Here is an 18,927-nt window from a genome sequence, read left to right as displayed (position 1 = left end):
GTAAAACTCGACAAGCTTATTTTCCTTACCTGAAGACACATACGCTGTCTCAGTTGAGGCTGGCATGTCAGTGGTGATCTCTGCAAAAAAGAAAAGTTGATAGGACATTACGATGTACAGTCAGGAGGCTGGGAGTCAGCTCCACAGCCTGCCTTCAAACCAAAAAATGTGTTTAAAGAAGGAAGTATTGCAAGGAGGTGATGAAAGCCCTGGCTTTACCCACACAGAGAGTGAGAAACGCGAAAAGAAGACTATCCAAATAAGTCGTTTTTCTTTCTTGGGCAAAGAGCAGGAGATGGGCTGTGACAGAATAATTAGCAAGAAGTCCCTGCCCCCACTGGCTCAGTGGAGAAGACTATACAGCAAAGAGACAGTGGGCTCCTCTTCAGAAAGGAAGATCAAAATGGCCAAACCAGGAAAAATCAAAGCCGAGGGATCAAAGTTGTGGTCAATATTTTTAAATTAGAGGGCTCTGGAGAATTCCACTTCTGCCCAAATCAAAAGCAAGTAATGTTTCTAGTTGGGATTGATGAAAAACATCAGGTTCTGGCATCAAATGCTACATAAAATTGCCAATGGTAATCATACAAGTGTCTTATCATTTCAGCTACCCAGGGCAGGGTACAGAGCAAGTAGGCAGCTTCCAACTCAAGGAAATGCAGAATTGACCTGCACACTTCTGGACACACCATCATCATGCGAATTGTGACAGTATTGTTCAAACTGTGATCTGCTTTCTTACTGCCTTTTATGATTGCCTGAAGGATGATTATGTTGCCTAACTCTGTTCATTCAGTCCTTTTGAAAAGAGCTTCAGTTTGTTAGAATCTAATGTTTTCAGTAAGGCAAAGGTTTATGAAGCCTGGCAAGATGTAGAGATGCAACAATGGATATTATTCAACCATCACGGTGTGTATTATTATTGTCAGATGACTTAATCATATTCTGTTATTCACTATTACTAACCAGGACAAAAAGAAAAGTTGAATGAGTGACATATATATATATATATATATATATTTCTTTAAGTTACTAGATTCTACTAAAATCCTATGTTGTTTAGTAGTTAAGTAGTGTCTGACTCTCTGGTGACCCCACAGAATGTAGCACGCCAGGCTCTTCTGTACTAAAATCCTAAGTATGTCATATATTATCATTTTATGTTGGAATTAATAGCCTGTTAATCATGTAGTTGGAAAAGTTCATGACCAATATAATCATCTTTAAATACAGATATGACCACTTAGGGTTTCCCTGTTAGAACTAGACTAGTAGGTAAGATGAATTAATTTAAGTGGCACTATTTCTTCAAGTTCAAAGTCTCTAAGGGTAAATGGTTTGTGGAATTGGAAAAAAACATAGCTTCTGAGATTCAGTAGGTATGTTTAAGAATAAGCATCAAGTTAAATGAATATATATAAACATCAGAAATACATCTTTAGTAAAACCAATTATCTTTTCTCTCTTGCAAATTAATACAGACAGTCCTCTCTTAATGAGGCATTAGGAAGACAAACCACTCAAGGTGTAAGATTATCAAGCCACCAGTCGCCTATATCAGCTCTTATACCTAATGAAAATGGGACACAGTGAAAGGAATCTGTATGTGAGGATGTATAATGTTCTTGGGACATTCTCAAGCAGTAACCACTAAAGAGGATATTCCAGGGTTTGGTTTTTTTTTTTTTTTTTTTCAGTCAAGTCATGCAGCAGGTGAGACCTTAGTTCCCCACCCAGGGATGGAACCCATATCTTCTGCATTGGAAGAACAGTCTTAACCACTTGACCACCAGGGAATCATGAATTCTTGACAGGAAAGCCATTGGCTTTATTCTCTTTAGAGTTAGCCTGCTGGCATTGGACATAAAAGATGGGGTTTGTAAAATCTCTCTTTTTTGGAAATTTATTTCTTGGCTCTGTAGAAATGGTTTTATTAGATGTCCTTTATCATTTCATAATATAGGGGACTAAAAGATATAAGTGGTATATAATATCAGTCAATTATGTTTAACTAACATGTCTGCCTATAGTGTTTGTCATTAGCCTGAATAGGAAGGCCTTTAAAACTGATTTTTTATTAAAGCCTTCTAATACATCTTGCTTGGTATTATAGTCATTCAGTAAAATATTTAACCATCACTAAGTGTGAACTAGACCTTGTTGTTGCTAAGCCCTAGCAAGCAATCATCCTAGGTAGAGTTAAACCCTTAGCTTAACATCTGCCATATTGCACATGTCTTAATGAGGTATGAATGTTAAATAAATTGTATACTCACTTTAAAAAATAAAAATAAAAAGGATACTCCAAGTTGGTAATATGGCAATAACTTGTTTCTGAAGTGGGTACCACTAGCTTTCTTGATACGGGCTGCAGAAAATAAACATGTTCCTTTTGGGGGAAAAAATCTAATTGAAGAAAAATCTTATGAAAGATTCATTTGTCTTTTTCTGCAAGTTTCCAAGTAAGTACCCACATGAGGAGTGATGCTTCCTCATTCTGTGCTTGGACTCACCAGTGACACAACAGCCAGATAGAAGCAGGAAGCTCAGGGTCACAAGAATTGGGCCAGAGTCCCAATCCTGGTACGAAGATCAAGACTCTTTTAAAATTTATTTTTGACAAACCAAGTAGTTGTTCACTGTGACCTTCCAAAACAAACCAAAAAAACCAAATAAAGAAACCCACAAACCCAGATTCAGAGCTATTCTATCTCCAGCATAAAAGATATCTCAATGGGAGGAAAGGTGAAAAATATTTCCTTTTTTAATTGAATGATACATAAAACTATCAGAACAGGAGGTTAGTACAAAAATATATCTACACACAGAAAACTTAAAATAACCTCCTTTCCTAAAATTAGATATTTATCCTGGAGACCTTAAAAATATCTTTAATGATTATGGTTCCAAATAAAAACCTTTTAAATTATCTTGGAGGTACTACAAGCTCATGGGCTTCCCTGGTGGCTCAGTGGTAAAGAATCGGCCTGCCAATGCAAGAGACGTGAGTTCGATCCCTGAGTTGGGAGGATCCCCTGGAGGAGGAAATGGAAACCCACTCCAGTATTCTTGCTTGGAAAATTCCATGGACAGAGGAGCCTGGCAAGCTATAGTACATGGGGTTGCAAAGAGTCAGACATGACTTAGTGACTAGATAACTACAAGCTAAGAACTTGTACACATCTACACTAAAAGAACCTTGCTAATAAAAAAGTTAATCTTTTTGATTAAAGCCACTCAGGAAACATTTTTACATGTATTTGGGGGAGAATGCCCAGACTGAGCACAAAAGCTCTTGTCACAGTGGAGATTGAAGATAATCTTGTAACAATTACAGATTTTTAAAAAATTATCAAGTCCTGCAGTCTCCTCGATATTTAAGCAACATATTTCCCCCTGAGTAATTTGGTAAATTTTGTTAATTGATAAAGGACACCCCCTTCATTAGGGCAAATTAATAAAGACTTAGAATCATCAAGAACTGAACACAGCTGAGCAATTTATGCTGCGTAGACAGGTAAACATATGAAACATTAATATATTTGTAATGTTTGCTTGTTTAATAAACTGGATCTGGTCTCAAGAAAAAGTTGCCCTGTCTTAAAAATAACACCTTCTGGAAAGGAATTTTTCTAATTATTATGTATGCATGACTTGTTTGAGAATTCATCATGAGCACAATATACTAAATATAGCTATTTAGCAAAATATACATAAACAAATACAAGCATACATATGATGTGTCTGTGTGTATTTAAAATCCAATTATGTGACTTTTTATTATTCTAAAGTTACAGGTCATTGCTGTACATTTGAAAATAATGATAAAGTATTTATTTTTAAAGATTTAACATGGGCATACTTATTTATTAGCACTAGTAAAAATGACTTCAGGAATACATTTAAGCATCTGAATTCTTGCTCATAATGAGTGTTAGTTTTAGCATGGTATTGACTGGAGGATTTTTGTAGACTAATGCCTGTGGCCTGTGATTTGTTATGTAAGTGAATACTGAAATGTCTCCAGTCAATAACATTTGAGTAACAAAAGACGTTTTAATACATTTCTAGTCAATATTGAGTTAAGCAATTGAGAAATTTTGGAATTAACAAATGGCATAGAGGCAGGATGAATACTATGCATTGAAAAGAGAGTTTTTTTCCACTCAAACTTCTCTTCCATGCTACACTTCATGGGAATCCTATGTAATGCAATATACATGGAGATTACTACACAAACTACGTGCTTCTTAGTGTCACTATAGGATTCTCCTATAGTCAAAGGTCCATCTAGTCAAAGCTATTGTTCTTCCAGTAGTCATGGACAGATGTGAGAGTTGAACCATCAAGAAGGCTGAATGTCGAAGAACTGATGCTTTCAAACTGTGATGCTGGAGAAGACTCTTGAGAGTCCCTGAGACAGCAAAGAGATCAACCCAGTCAACCCTAAAGGAAATAAATTCTGAATATTCATGGGAAGGACTGATGCTGAAGCTGAAGCTCCAGTACTTTGGCCACCTGATGCGAAGAGCCAACTCACTGGACAAGACCCAGATTCTGGGAAAGATTAAAGGTGAAAAGAGAAGGCGGCGACAGGATGAAATGGTTGGATGGAATCACCAACTCGGTGGACGTTAAGTTTGAGCATACTCGAGGAGATAGCGAAAGACAGGGAAGCCTGAAGTGCAACTGTTCATGGGTCAAAACTTCGCAACAGAACAACGACAACAACAACATAAGCTGTTCACCAATATCATGGCATTTCTAACAACACTGTCAATGGGGGCTATCCATATGAGCCAACTTTTTAAAGGAACAATGGATACATTAATCAAATTTTGTGGAAATAAATTTTTTCTGATCATCTAAAATGAAACAGCTATTTTATTGCCAGGAGCCCCATGGCTCCTATGGGATCTTGAATCTCACTCAAATAATTTTTCTCCTGATTAAAAAAAAGAAAACCTAGTAGAAAATATGATTGATTAGTTGTATAGTCTCCTGTATTAACCTTTGAAAAGACAGCAGTACTTAATTAATTTGAAAACTAGTTAGGTCTATTATTCTCTTCCCTAATCTGATGCCCAGGAGTTTTTAACAGCTTCTTAGATATGAAGTTATGGCTAAACTAATGTTTCTCTATAAAGACCAAGCCAAATAAAATACAACTGAAAATGAATAGACAGCATAGGGTCTATTTGAGCATGGTGTATGTGGCCTTTTAAGCCACTATATTTGAATTCATGAAAAGAATTCACCTATAATCTATCATGTAATGATGACTGCCTTTGAGATCCTTCTTTGTATGAAAACTCAAACGGACTGTGTTAGACTGACAGTCTCAGAGGTCATTAGCAGACTGCATAGGTTTATATATGCTTCTGTATGACAGGTTCTTATTTCCAAATAAGGTAGGGGTTAAAAGGCAGTGGAAAAGGCAGAAAACATATAAATTTCCATAATGCTTAAGAAAATGACTAGCCAAATATATATTCTTTTCTAAATGCTTGAAAACATCAGAAATTGGGTCATTGTTTCACTCAAGCATATAATGATTTAAGGGGAATTTCTCAGTCTTTTTGTATTATGTCATTTATATCTAGTTGCTAATCTAAGATCTAAACAGTGAGTTTCATTTCAGGATGTTTATAACATTAGATGGAAGATCTTTACGATCTGTGCTAATTTCATTCTAGTTACATAGCTGTCATAATGGGATTAAAAATAGTGTCAAACAACAAGCTCAACTTGATAAATTTTTCTTTTTCTCGTAAGGAGAAAAGAAAACACAGTCTCTCATGTATTTCTACCTCTAACTCCTGCCATTTCTCCTAGAATCTTGTCTTAAAGTATATTCTAAACATCTTAATACAAAGAAAGCAATGGTGTGAGAATTTAAGTAAATCACAAGAAATCCTTTGCACAGAGCTAGGATAATTAGCTCAGGGCTGTATTCCAGGATCTTTCATCAAGGCAAGCTATATAGAAATTATCAAGCCATAGTTATGTATTTATTGGAGAAATATGGGAGAGATGAGTGAGACCACGCAAAACAAACAAAATGACTAATATTCCACAGACAAAATAAAATCTCAAGAGGAGTTCTACCTCGTATAATATTTTGGCAACATGTTCTTATTTTTAAGACTTTTTCCCCCCTAACACTCTCACCATGGTGGGGGGGTGGGGGAGATTCTTGAGAATTTTACTCTCTTAGCTCAAGTCAATGGTAAATACATATCTAAGAAGAGATGGTTTGGCTGAGTGACAGCTTATAACCACAGTAGAGCCTTCTTTTTCTCTCTGAAAGAGTGTTTCTGTGCAACCTCTGCCCAGAATCTTGGAAGACAGGAATCTGACAACATGAAGGTAGTGAATTTGAGTCCCTGAGAGCTCAGGATCCGAGCTGAGACTTCTTGGATAACCAACCTTGAGCTGAATATAGCAAATTCGTAGATTGCAGTAGAAGAGGGTGAACATCAGAATGATTATGTATTTTCCTGCTGGTGGTACTACAACCAAGCTGCTGAGATGCAGGGAGAAAAGAGCGTTTCCCAGTGTGCAGGATGCTCTGGCCCTGTCTGTCCTGGTGCCTGACAGTACAGGCTCTGATGAACTGCATGCCTGACCCACAGCCCCGGAAAAGAGGAGCATTTCTAGGCAGCCATGTTTCCGGCTTCTCTCTCCTGGTTTGGGCCCGTGGTGGGGACCTGGGGAGAACACGCTGATGAACGTGATCAGCTCTGCCAGTCAGATTGTTATGGGGAATCTGATTTGGCCCCTGAGGCAACAATCATAGAGCCGGAGTCAAAACTGAAAGGATGCCTTCAAAAGAACCATGAAGAAGAATATGGCCAAATGGAACCATAATCAGGTCAAAGTTTGGAATTATAAAGGAGCATAAGTGAAAGCAGGAGACGTTAGAAAATACAAGAAAGAGTCGGCGAGTCAAGAATGTATCTGGGCACCTGAAGGGCAGACTTGGAGAAAAGCCAAAAATTCCTGATGTTTAAACTTGCAAAGACACCCTAGGTACCATTTTCTCCTGGAGCCCCAGTTATAATGAAGCTCTAGTTCTTTCCAGTGGAACCCCTCTCTCTTTCCGCCTCACACCATTTTTGTTTTTTCCAGTTTTCGTCTTTCATAAATCAAAGAATCTACCTTAAGCATTCACAAACACACAGTCTGGTATTGAGTAAACTGTACTGAACCAGGAAGTAAGGAATTTAAAACAAATCTTAAGTCTCTATTTCTTTCTAAATACAATAAAAAGGTTGGATATGGAAGAACTAGTCTTAACGTTCTAAGAAGAAAATATAAACGACCACCTTGCACAGTAATTGAGATTCTTCATTCCTCCCTTCTAGTCCTGAAGGAATTTTAGTTGATTGTTTCAAGGATGATTTCCTTACAATATTTCACGACCTTCTCTTTTTTCTTGTCAGGTAGAAAAGACTGATTATCCAAAACATCCCTATTGTCATTTCTCTACACTTTATAATTGTTCAATACTACATTCAAATTTGAGATCAATTCTTAAATAAATTAATATGGAAAATAAGCTAAATATTTCTCCCACGAAAGGGATGTGAAAAACTGCTATTATCAATACTTCAGCACCCCCAAATTAATAAAAAGAAATCCTATGAGTTTTTGCCAAGAGTAAAATAGTGGTAAGTAATTCACTGCTTGATACTGCAATTCAGAAAATGTGGAATATTAAATATAATCCTACTGTAAGCACTCAGTGAAACTATGACACTTTAATTCTATTTTCCAGGGACTTTACAGTATACATAGCTACACAAATCTAATCCAAGTGTCCAAATCAGAATTCAGGAGCCTTTACCAGGAGAAGATGCACTGAAATAAGTCACTGACAAACTGAGAAAAAGCTATTAAACATGGTATTATAGGAAGGAAAGATTAGTCACTGAAATTTCAAATTTGCATTTCTAGTTGTATCCTATAAAATTCCAAGTGGAAAAAAATAACACAAGCAAAACCCTGTTGCTTTACCTATGCTGATTAAAAAGTAAAGTGATGTTATATTTACTCACATAAATTTTAAATGGCTTTTACACTTTAAACAGTAAACACGGCCCCTAAAAATAATCATGGAAACCAGTTTTCACTGTTGTCTTTTACTTTCCGTGGAGGGAGGTATTTAAAATGAAAGAAATGAACTTTGATTACACTGCAATAGAGCAATGCATTGGGAAGTCCACAGAGGACTAGGAATTAACCTGAATACTCCCAACCCTGTTCCATATTTTTATCTCACTCCCTTCTCCCTATCCTGTTATCAACTGAATTAAACCACACCAGTCTCCTAAGGAGTTAACCCCTAGAGTACTTTTACTCTTCCTTTGTTGGCTCTGTAATTTTATCTTATCACTTTAAGAGATCAGGCCTTTGCAGTGGGCAGTCTTTCTCATCACCTGCCTAGAAGTAGTGCAATTATGCTTGGTTTTATAATAGATGACAAGGCTTGTGAAGATAGCAGTCCAGTGCCATCATCCAAAACAGCACCAAAGGTTTAGAGCAGCATTTTATTGTTTCAAGAGATGCTCACTGCTAGCTCATCATCAGCTTCTCCATCACTTTGTGGAGTACTAAGGGATCGTGAACAGAGAGCCCCCAGCTATGCCCTTCCTTTACCCTTCCTCAGATAACTCAGAGGGGTTGTCAGAGGATAGGGGGCACCTTCTGTCTCCAAGTTATTCATTTGTTTAACAAATAGTCCCTGGCACTGCTCTTAGGAAAACAGAAGCTGAAACCTATATAAATGCTTATTTATAAAGCCTATACAAGCGAGTAAAAAAATGCTTTGCCTCTAAGGCTTTCTTGATTTCTGAATTAATGGGCTCATAAAAGCCCTGATAAGCCTAACTTTCTACTACCTAGAGCCAGACATATTGAAAACATGTATAAGAACATAAAAATTGCCAGGACTAACTCAGCATTGTATTCTGTTTACACACACACAATGTACATATATTCATACATAACACATTAGCATGAAATATATACAATATATATTCTGTATATAAATTATATATATATATATACATATAGATATATACATATTGTTTTGACAGAGCAAAAAACTTACCTGCTGTCCCTGACTAACTTAAAATGGAGGTATAATCTCTTTCTTTTAGCAATCCGTCTGTCTCTGCTATTCATGATATTATTCCAATCCTTTTTAAATAATCTGTGTATATTTCAGGCCTATTTTACCTTATGGAGTAAAGAGCTTTACAAGAGGACCCATAAGCTATTTCAAACATAGAGTTTTCCTTTCTTGATTTTTATTTGTTCACAATGAGATTTAACACACCTACGTGATACACGTGTGACCACATACCTTGATCACTCCTCTTAGAGACTGAGAAATAGCATGCAGTAGGCATCTCTTACCGTTTGACTCCACAATGGTGATGTTGGCAGAGGCACTGTCATTTCCTAGTTTGCTGATCACTTTGCACATATATTCTCCAGAATCAGCCAGTGATGCTTTGCTAATGCGAAGTTCTGACTTCCTACAAGATCAGGACCAAAGAGGTTTAAGTATATTTCACAGAAATATGATGATCATAGATATACATATATATACACACATATATGATTTTACCAAAATCACACCAAAAGTGAGATACATCTCATTTAAATTATACCCTGGACATAGTCTTAATTTCATCACCCAGATCAGCAATTTGAAGGAATTATTTACTAAGTTTTCTTTTTATTCCTCTAACACTACCACTAACCACATTACATTTCAGAATATTTTTTTCACCCAAATGTTAAGTTTTCTTTCCTCTCTTTATCTCAGTGTCAGTAGCCAATAGGGTTAATTAAGGAAGATAAAAAAGTGTAAAGCCGTTTCTTATAAATCTGGTAAGGACAGTGAAGGCTAGACTAGATTAAAATGCTCTATACTTCCTTTCTTAGCAGAATGATATCAAGAATTATGTTAATTTTGAAGGAAGAGAATTTAATACTTTCAAAAGAAAGGGAATTTGTCATTCTTTGAAATGATTCTCATTGCTGGGAGCACCATACCACACAAATGGTTCTTAATATTGAAATAAATATTCATGCAACAATAACACACACTTTCCTAAAACTACATATTAAATCAATATTTGGCACTCTTTCTGAACATGGGCAACACTATGATTTGCATCTGTCTATGCTTTACTATTGCACAAGCCTATAATTTAAGCAGTGCCTATGATTTAAAAACTCAGAACTACTGGGATTGGATCAGCATTCATTAAAGCCTTTCTAAAGTGTCCTTATATACAGGAGCCTGATATCGACAGCCTGGATTCCTGAGAGGAGGACAACAGGGAGAAAACAGGGCAGGGAGCAAAGATACCAACTCACAATTACACACAAACCTCTTGTAAATTTGTCGGTGGTGTTATGGAGTTGCTAAGGCCTCTCTGACGTTTTGCGACCCCATGGACTGTAACCTGCCAGGCTCCTCTGTCCGTGGGGTTTCCCAGGCAAGAATACTGGAGTGGGTTGCCATTCCTTCCTTCCCCAGGGGATCTTTCTGACCCAGGGGTAAAACCCAGGTCTAACTCAAAAATGTGGATTGTTTACTGCCGAGCCACCAGGAGAGCCCTCCTGTAAATTACACCCTCCTAATTTTAAGTGAATTTTCGAGGCCTTCTTGTTATATAATATTAATCAGGTTGGATCAATTATTCCAAATTTAATTTATACTCTTCTCCTCCAGTCTACTGAATTAATCCACCCTCCTCCACCTGCAAGTGTAAGCTTTATGGCCTGCCATCTTCATGCTTTGCTTGTGTATTTCTTCTTCCTAGAATGGGGACCCAGTATTTTGACCCATCAAGATATTAGCTGATCTTCAAGTACCATGTCAAGTGCCAATTCCTGCATTAAGCCTCTCATGATCATGTAGCTGGAGCTGCTCTCTCTCTCTCTCTGTCTAAATTCTGCCATCCTTGAGTACCTCTCTCAGGAGAATCTTCTTAAAGAAAGAGGGTAATGAAATTTATGGTTAACATTAACTTACAGTTTAATCTGACAGGGATAGCTCTTAAACTCATACTTCTCCTAAAAGACCTGGGCAGTGTTTACTGGAATACTCTTCCAAGGAATGAAAATAAATGTTATGCTTAAAAAGAGAAACAGAGACACAGATGTAGAGGATGGATTTGTGGTCACAGGGAGAGAAGGGGAGGGTGGGATGAACTGGGGGATTAGGATTGACATACATACACGACCATGTTTTAAACAGGTAGTGGGAAGCTGCTGTAACACAAGGAGCACAGCTTGGTGCTCTGTGATGACCTGGAGGGGTGGGAGGGAGCTGGAGGGAGGGAGGCTCAAGAGGGAGAATATTTACAGCTGCTTCACATTGTTGAACAGTAGAAACTAACATACCATTGTAAAGCAATTATGCGTGTGCGCTCAGTTGCCTCTGATGCTGAAGCCTCACGGACTGTAGCGCACCAGGCTCCTCTGTCCATGGGAATTACCAGGCAAGAATACTGGAGTGGGTTGCCATTCCTTCCCCAGGGGATATTTCTGACCCAGGGATAAAAGCCATGTCTCCTACATTGACAGGGGGATTGTTTACCGCTGAGCCACCAGGGAAGTCCTCCTGTAAATTACACCTTCCTAATTTTAAGTGAATTTTCTGGTTCTTCTTGTCATATAATATTACTAATCAGGTTGGATCAATTGTTTCAAATTTAATTTCAACTCTTCTCCTCCTTCAATCTGCTGAATTAATCCACCCTCCACAACCTACATGTGTAAGCTTTATGGCCTGCCATCTTTGTCCTTTTGCTTGTGTATTTCTTCTTCCTAAGAATGCAGACCCTGTATTTTGATCCATCAGGATATTAGCCGATCTTTAAAGTGAAAGTGAAAGTCACTCAGTCGTGTCTGACTCTTTTCGACCTCATGGAGTTCTCCAGGCCAGAATACTGGAGTAGGTAGTTGTTCCCTTCTCCAGGGGCTCTTCCAAACCCAGGGACTGAACCCAAGTCTCCAGCAGGCACACTGTTTACCAGCTGAGCTACTAGGGAAGCCCCAGCTGATCTTTAAGGACCACCTCAAGTGCCAATTCCTGCATCAAGCCTCTCATGATCATGTAGCTGGAGCTGCTCTCTCTCTCTGGTCTAAATTCTGCCAGCCTTGAGTACCTCTCTCAGGAGAATCTTCTTCAAGAAATAGGGTAATGAAATTTACAGTTAACATTAACTTACAGTTTAATCTGACAGGGATAGCTCTTAAACTCAAACTTCTCCTAAAAGACCTGGGCAGCGTTTATTGGAATACTCTTCCAAAGAATGAAAATAAATATTATGCTTAAAAAGAGAAACAGAGACACAGATGTAGAGAATGGACTTGTGGTCACAGGGAGAGAAGGGGAGGGTGGGATGAACTGGGGGATTAGGATTGACATACATACACTACCATGTTTAAAACAGAGAGCTAGTGGGAAGCTGCTATAACACAAGGAGCATAGCTTGGTGCTCTGTGATGACCTGGAGGGGTGGGAGGGAGCTGGAGGAAGGGAGGCTCAATAGGGAGGATGGGTATATATATACATATGTATGTATGTATGCATTTGTATATATAGATATATGTATATATAGATATGTGTGTGTGTGTGTGTGTGTGTGTGTGTAGCTGATTCACACTGTTGTACAGCAGAAACTAATACAACATGTAAAATAATCATGCGTGCATGCTCAGCTGAGTCTGACTCTTTGCAACCCCCATGGACTGCAGCCCACCAAGCTCCTCTGTCCATGGGATTTCCCAGGCAAGAATACTGGAGTGGGTTGCTATTCCAAGCAATTATACCCCAATAAAAAAATTTAAAAACAGAGAAATAGAAAGACAATAAGAAAAAAAATAAGAAATTTCCTGTGCTCAAATGTTTCTTTAAACAAACAGATTTCTTTACAACCTACCTCTTAGTCATTTTTATACAGTTACAGTGAATTTCTAAGGCAGGCATGAGAAGTGACTAAGAAATCCTTTCTGTAGAGACACCCTTGGGAATTCTAGGACTGTGCATCAATGGGCCAAGACCAAGAATCAATGTAATCAAGGTAAGCATAACAAATACATCCAGGTTCAAAAATCTGTAGTAGAAATACAGGTTGGGAGAGAAGAGCCTTGAAAACAATTTATACAGAAAAATGAATTTCAATCAGCCACATGTTTAATATTACTCCATTTTAAATAACTTTAAAAAAGGAAGAAAAAAGTACCACTGTATGGCCAAATTAATATTAAAAGAGCATAAATCAAATTGGATAAAAGTCTCAATATACTGCTCATAGGCTGGATCATATCTGGAGTATTGAATTATGCTTCAAAGTGGCATTTGATTAAAAAAAATATCAATAGCTAGAGGACTTTAGAAGGTGATCAGAATTGAATATGGCCTAGATATCTTAACACCAGAGAAGATGCTATTAAAGTAAGAGAGGTTCCACTGGCAGGGAGCTATGAACAAGATATATATAAATATATTCCATCTTTATTATCTGGAAAAGGAAATTATTTGGTGAAGCTCTTGAAGGTAGAATTATATCTTACAGGAAAAGAAGGCATACTTTGGATGATATATAAGGAAGGACCTTTTGAGTATTCAAAAAGGATAGGATGTCATGTAAAAGAGGTTTTCTCTTTGGACAGATTCAAGTCTGGATTTCCACCTGTCAAGCAGTTCCTAACAAGAATATCTCTATGCAGAAAAGAGTTAATTAGATCAGTGGTTTCAATTAGTTTTGAAAAAATAAATCCTGTTTTTAAATGAAAGCTTAAATGAGAGCTGCATATTTAAAAACATTATGAAGGGAGAAAGCATTTATGTCAAAGAGGTTGGCAATCCTTTTTGCAGTTCAATGGAAACTCAAATTTCTCTAGGGACACAAAAAACTCCTTTGAACTATAATGATACATTTAACTGTGAGATTCTTCAATCCTTGGGTCTTAAAGCAGGAATGGGAAATAGTGAGAGAGTAGAAACAGATAAACCTTTCTTGAAAATTATACATTGCAACCATTTGGGGCCTTAATAAGTATGGCTATAGTTTTATTTTACTTTCTTCAATAGGCTACTATATCTTGTCTATAAGAATAAAGTTAACTCGGAAGAATGAATGAACTCCCAATCATAAAATTAACTTTTTGGTCTTTAATTGATGAGTTATCTGGGGTTCTGGGAGGGGTGCATGTTTTGGTGGATTTTCATTTTCTAAAAGCTTTCAAAGAAGTTAACTCATACACAGTGTTATGAGTGCTACCATTATAATAACATTCTAAATTCCTGCAATTTTTAGATTTTCCTAATATGCCTGCATTGTTTTGGAGCAAGAAAAAAATGATACAATGTAGCAATAAAGCCATAAAACATTTATAAATGGAAGTTATAAGGATTAACTTCATTTTTTCTATTAAAATGCAAGCCGTGTTCTTTTAATTAGTGCTCACTCACAAGATAGATTCAAGGTTTCCATAGCTGCTTATCTCATTTTTCATACTTAATTCTTCCACCATATTTTATAGGCAAAGGCAACTTAAACGCATATAGAAAGGATCAACTCAGTTTATATCATCCCCTTCTTCTGATACCTAAGGAATCATATATGAATTCTCGTGTGTATGTTAACACAGCTCAGATACTGTTGAACTGCTGATAATGAGAAGGGTAAAGAAAAGAGAGAGGGATTTCATGGGGCAAACTACAGAATGTCCGTCGTCATCTGGTTCTACCAGAATGAAGTCACTTGTCACTGCAGCAACTATGAAACTACAGAATCAGACACTGCATAAAATGCTTCACATAAATGCTATGAAATGGACACTGGTTATTCCCATTTTATACCTAAGGAATCTGAGATCTTCTTACATACAAAGTTGAAATGACCTGTTGGAGAAGCTCAATTAATAAAAGAAAGAGATGTATATAAACCTCTTCTATTAAGAGTCAAAAAATCCTGAAACAATTGATAACAAGAGAAATCATTCCTTAATTTTTTTAACTTGACAAAACCAATTAGAATCAATTTTAAACAAAATTATAATATGTAAGAACAGGGTATTCCCTGGCAGTCCAGTGGTTTGGGCTTTCACTGCCGAGGGCCTGGGTTCAGCAGGGAACTAAGATCACACAAGCCACAAGGTGAGTTCAAAAATAAAGCAAGAACAGAGATGAAGAGCTGATACAAAATTGTTGTTGTTTAGTCACTAAGTTTTGTCTGACTGTTTTACAACTCCACTGACCGTTGTCCACCAGGCTCCCCCATCCATGGGATTTTCCAGGCAAGAATACGGGCGTGAGTTGCCATTTCCTTTTCCAGGGGATCTTTCTCACTCAGGGATGGCACCCACATTGGCAGGCGGATTGTTTACCACTGAGCCACCAGGGAAGCCCCGGATACAAAATTAAGAGCATCCAAAAATGTGTACCATACACAAACAACAGGAAGTTAGCCTTTAATAAGACTGCTGATTCATGCCCATGTATGGCAAAAACCACTACAATATTGTAATTAGCCTCTGATTAAAATAAATAAATTAATTTTTAAAAAGACTGATACAAGACAAGCAAGTGAGGCCAACAGGCTGACCTGAAATATAACCTGTCACACAACCAAACTCTTTAACCAGTTTTCTTGATCAAAATTGTCCACTAGGCAAAGGAAACAATAACAAAGGGATAAGTAGACACTTAAGACCAGGGTAGTTTCTATTTCTTTTAATTGGTCCCACACCTTGCTCAGCCAAATAAAACAAACAAAAAGGCTCATGCATGAATGCAGAATTATAGGAAGAACATGTAGGAATGTCATTTATTAGTAGGAGCAGGGGCTGAAGAGGGGATAAGACTTTACAAAATAATAGCAATTCCCTGTTGGTGTAAAATCTTTTCATAACACTAAGGGATTAAAAGGAAATTCTGACTGTTACAAACAATCTAGATTATAAAATGTGAAAAAGAAATCTAGGCGAAGGATTGGAAGAGAGTCAACATTTTACTTTAAATAAAGAGGGTCCCAGGGAAATCCTAAACCTTACACTGAAATTCACCTCTGCTTGTGATCATAGCCTAAGAGACAGTTTATCCCTTCTTGGCCTGTGGGCTAAGAGCAAATGTCATGAGATAAAGTTAAGTAAGCAAGTAACCACTACAAATTGTTAACATTTTGAAATGTCTTCATAATGAAAAATTATGAGCACGTAGAGGAAGCTGACAAATAAGAATGCTTTTTATTAAGCAGTTTAAGCCTAAACAGGTCCCTTGCCTTAAACATGTTATGACTTCACTGGATACAATGGAAAAATCACAAGTAGTTGTGAAAAGACGTGAAACATGGAGTGAAAAAGACAAAAGGCATAGATACAGATCAATTTCAAGTCCAAGAGTAACCATTTATTAACATTAGATCTACAGGAAAAAACCTAATTTCCTTCATTCTCAGGATATTAATTTTTTAATGGGTATAATAACAATAGTATTCATTCTCTTGTAAGTTGAAAGTTGAAATAATAGAACATCTTACAAATGTTAATTAAATTTAGATTCAGTTTGATCCCTTAAAAAAAGACAGCACTAATTTTTTTTTTTTTTAAGATACAACCTCAGAAACGATCAAATACCCAATTCTGAAACACAATTAGCTGATCACTTATCAGTGGCTGCCCACTTTACACAAAGTGTCTTATTTTCGGAGGCTCAAAAATGTTCAATGCTTTGCCAAGAGTCATTTGCAGTCACATTAATTGAATAAAACTCTTTTTTTTGTTCCCACTTAATTCTTTCCAGCAAGGCTATTGTTTAAAAGAAGTAATTTCTGAACATTGGCCTTTCCGGGATAATGGGATTTTATTAATATGTAGACAGTGCTCTTAGCTGTCTGAGCCTATGAAGCCAACATGAAAAAGCCTTTCTGAATACTAATGACACTTTTACATGTCATCCAAGCCATGTAACAGATTAGTTCTTCACCTATACATGTGCTCCTTTAGAACCGTATTCATTCCGGGGAGTCTCTCTCTTTTTTCTTGTTGTTCCTTTTTGTCATCTTATTTACCCGACCAACTCAGGTTCTTCTCTTCAGGTCTCCTCACCTTAAATACCTGCAGTCCGCAGCTGCTTCGTTCTGTTCCTTCAGCCTGGATACTCCGGCTCTCCTTCCCTCCCTCCTCCCCTTCTTTCTAGAAAGCCTCCACAGTCCAGGACTGGGTCCTCTCCACCGTCCTTGTGAGTACCTTTCTAAAGCATCCTGTGATCATTGCTATCATCAAATTTAAAACTGAGAATTAGAACTGCTTGTATTTCCCTTCCCCACTTGAGACCAAGCCTCTGAGACAGCACGTACTTCTTGTTCATCTCTCTGGACCCAGCTTCTAGCCTAGGGCCAACACACAGCATCTTATCCAAGGAAGGGCAAAATTTCACTCTTTCACTGGCCCAACTCAATTGGCCTCTTTATTGTCCTATAAACAGAACCTGCTACTGCTACTCTATAACCCATCCCACCTATCCAGGGGGACTCTCTTTAGCAGAGTCAAATCCACCCCCTCACAGTGACTCCTGAAGCTCCTGGGGTCTTCCCCACTTTCCAACTCCCATGGCACTTAGCATCAGTAACCTGCAATTCAGTGCTTAGTTTTACTGTTTGATATTAGTGTTAGCTATTTTGTTTCCCTAATTATTAATAAATTTTAACTTCCCACAAGGTAGAATTTACCTCAGCATAAATAATCAAGTTTTCAGACCACTATTTGTAAATAGATGGGCTGCTTAAAAATCCTGAAGCCCCCCAGCCCTAACAGGTTTTCAGCACCTGATTGCTTCATATACGGCTATACTAGATAATCTCTCTACAATCTTCCGATGCCTTGAGTATAAAACGCCCTAGTATTCTTTCATCATTTCTAGCATATAAGCTTTTCATGGGCTCTTAAATATTTTTGCTCTCAAATAATAGCCACATAGAAACAAATGAGACATCACTCCGCTTATGCAGAAAACTGTTTCTTACTAACCCGGCTAATTGATGAAAAACAAAACAGACACCAAAACCTAGCTAAAAGTAATTTTTCTTTGTTGTTAAACTTCTCAAAAAGAATCATGCTTATTTTTTCAAGTTGCTCTCTCTCCTCCCTTCCCCACATGGACACATACGATAAAATATGTCTGCTTTCCATTTTTAAAGAAGGAATGAAACATTAGGGAATCTGAGACACTGATTTGTGTTCCAGCTTATTCATAGCTAGTTGGGTGACTCAAGGAAAGACAACAGTTTTTTGACCCTTGATTTCTTAACCTGCAAAATTACAGTCACCATGAGCAGTAAATTGACCTTACTACTAGGGGAAAATTGTTAAAAAATCAAACAAATAAGATTATATACAAAAGCACTCTGTCACTTCACAGAATTATTACTTTTTTTGGTATATTTGAAGTACCTGTTACAGTGATATTTCCTTCTGTATTATTCTTCCAAATAAAGACACTGTCCTGACACAATCAATAACAAGGATAAGCAGAGTAGTTACTAAAACCATAGAAACAGGAAAACATCCCTAATTATGGCTCTCACAGTCATTAGACACTTTGGTAAAATTAAATTCACTTCCCTTCTATCACTTTATATTTTCTGGCTCATGTGTGTTGATGTTTTTGGTATTTGCCCTATAAAATCAAAGTCTAGGAGGTGATTCTCATTGTTGCTTCATATATCATCTCTGGGATTTCACTGGAATCCTCTGAAGTGTAAGTAGAGAAAAAGGTCACCCTGAGCTGTGAACCCCTATGATACGTGTCACACTGATGAAAGGACTGTTCACAAGCAAAAACCCAAGACATTTAGCTCTTCTGTAATTTCAAAATGTAGTTTGAGGTTAGAA

The 18,927-nt window shown here is 37.3% G+C and overlaps 1 protein-coding gene across 10 annotated transcripts in view; it reads right to left on the bottom strand.

Annotated features, from left to right (window-relative positions):
- The window catches only part of NRG1 (neuregulin 1), a 242,658-nt gene that overhangs the window by 168,320 nt on the left and 55,411 nt on the right, over positions 1-18,927 (bottom strand). For 7 of the 10 annotated variants that reach the window (XM_027962709.3, XM_027962708.3, XM_027962710.3 and 4 more), the window contains exons 3-4: positions 9,424-9,545; positions 30-80 (exon numbers count right to left, since the gene is read on the bottom strand). In XM_027962709.3, the coding sequence (XP_027818510.1) occupies positions 30-80; positions 9,424-9,545 (173 nt within the window). The remainder of the gene's footprint in view (positions 1-29; positions 81-9,423; positions 9,546-18,927) is intronic. The other 3 variants (XM_042241401.2, XM_042241402.2, XM_060407183.1) reach the window with 1 other exon arrangement.

Source organism: Ovis aries, chromosome 26 (genome assembly GCF_016772045.2).
Source record: "Ovis aries strain OAR_USU_Benz2616 breed Rambouillet chromosome 26, ARS-UI_Ramb_v3.0, whole genome shotgun sequence".
NCBI lineage: Eukaryota > Metazoa > Chordata > Mammalia > Artiodactyla > Bovidae > Ovis > Ovis aries.
This window is presented reverse-complemented; position numbering and strand designations above follow the sequence as displayed.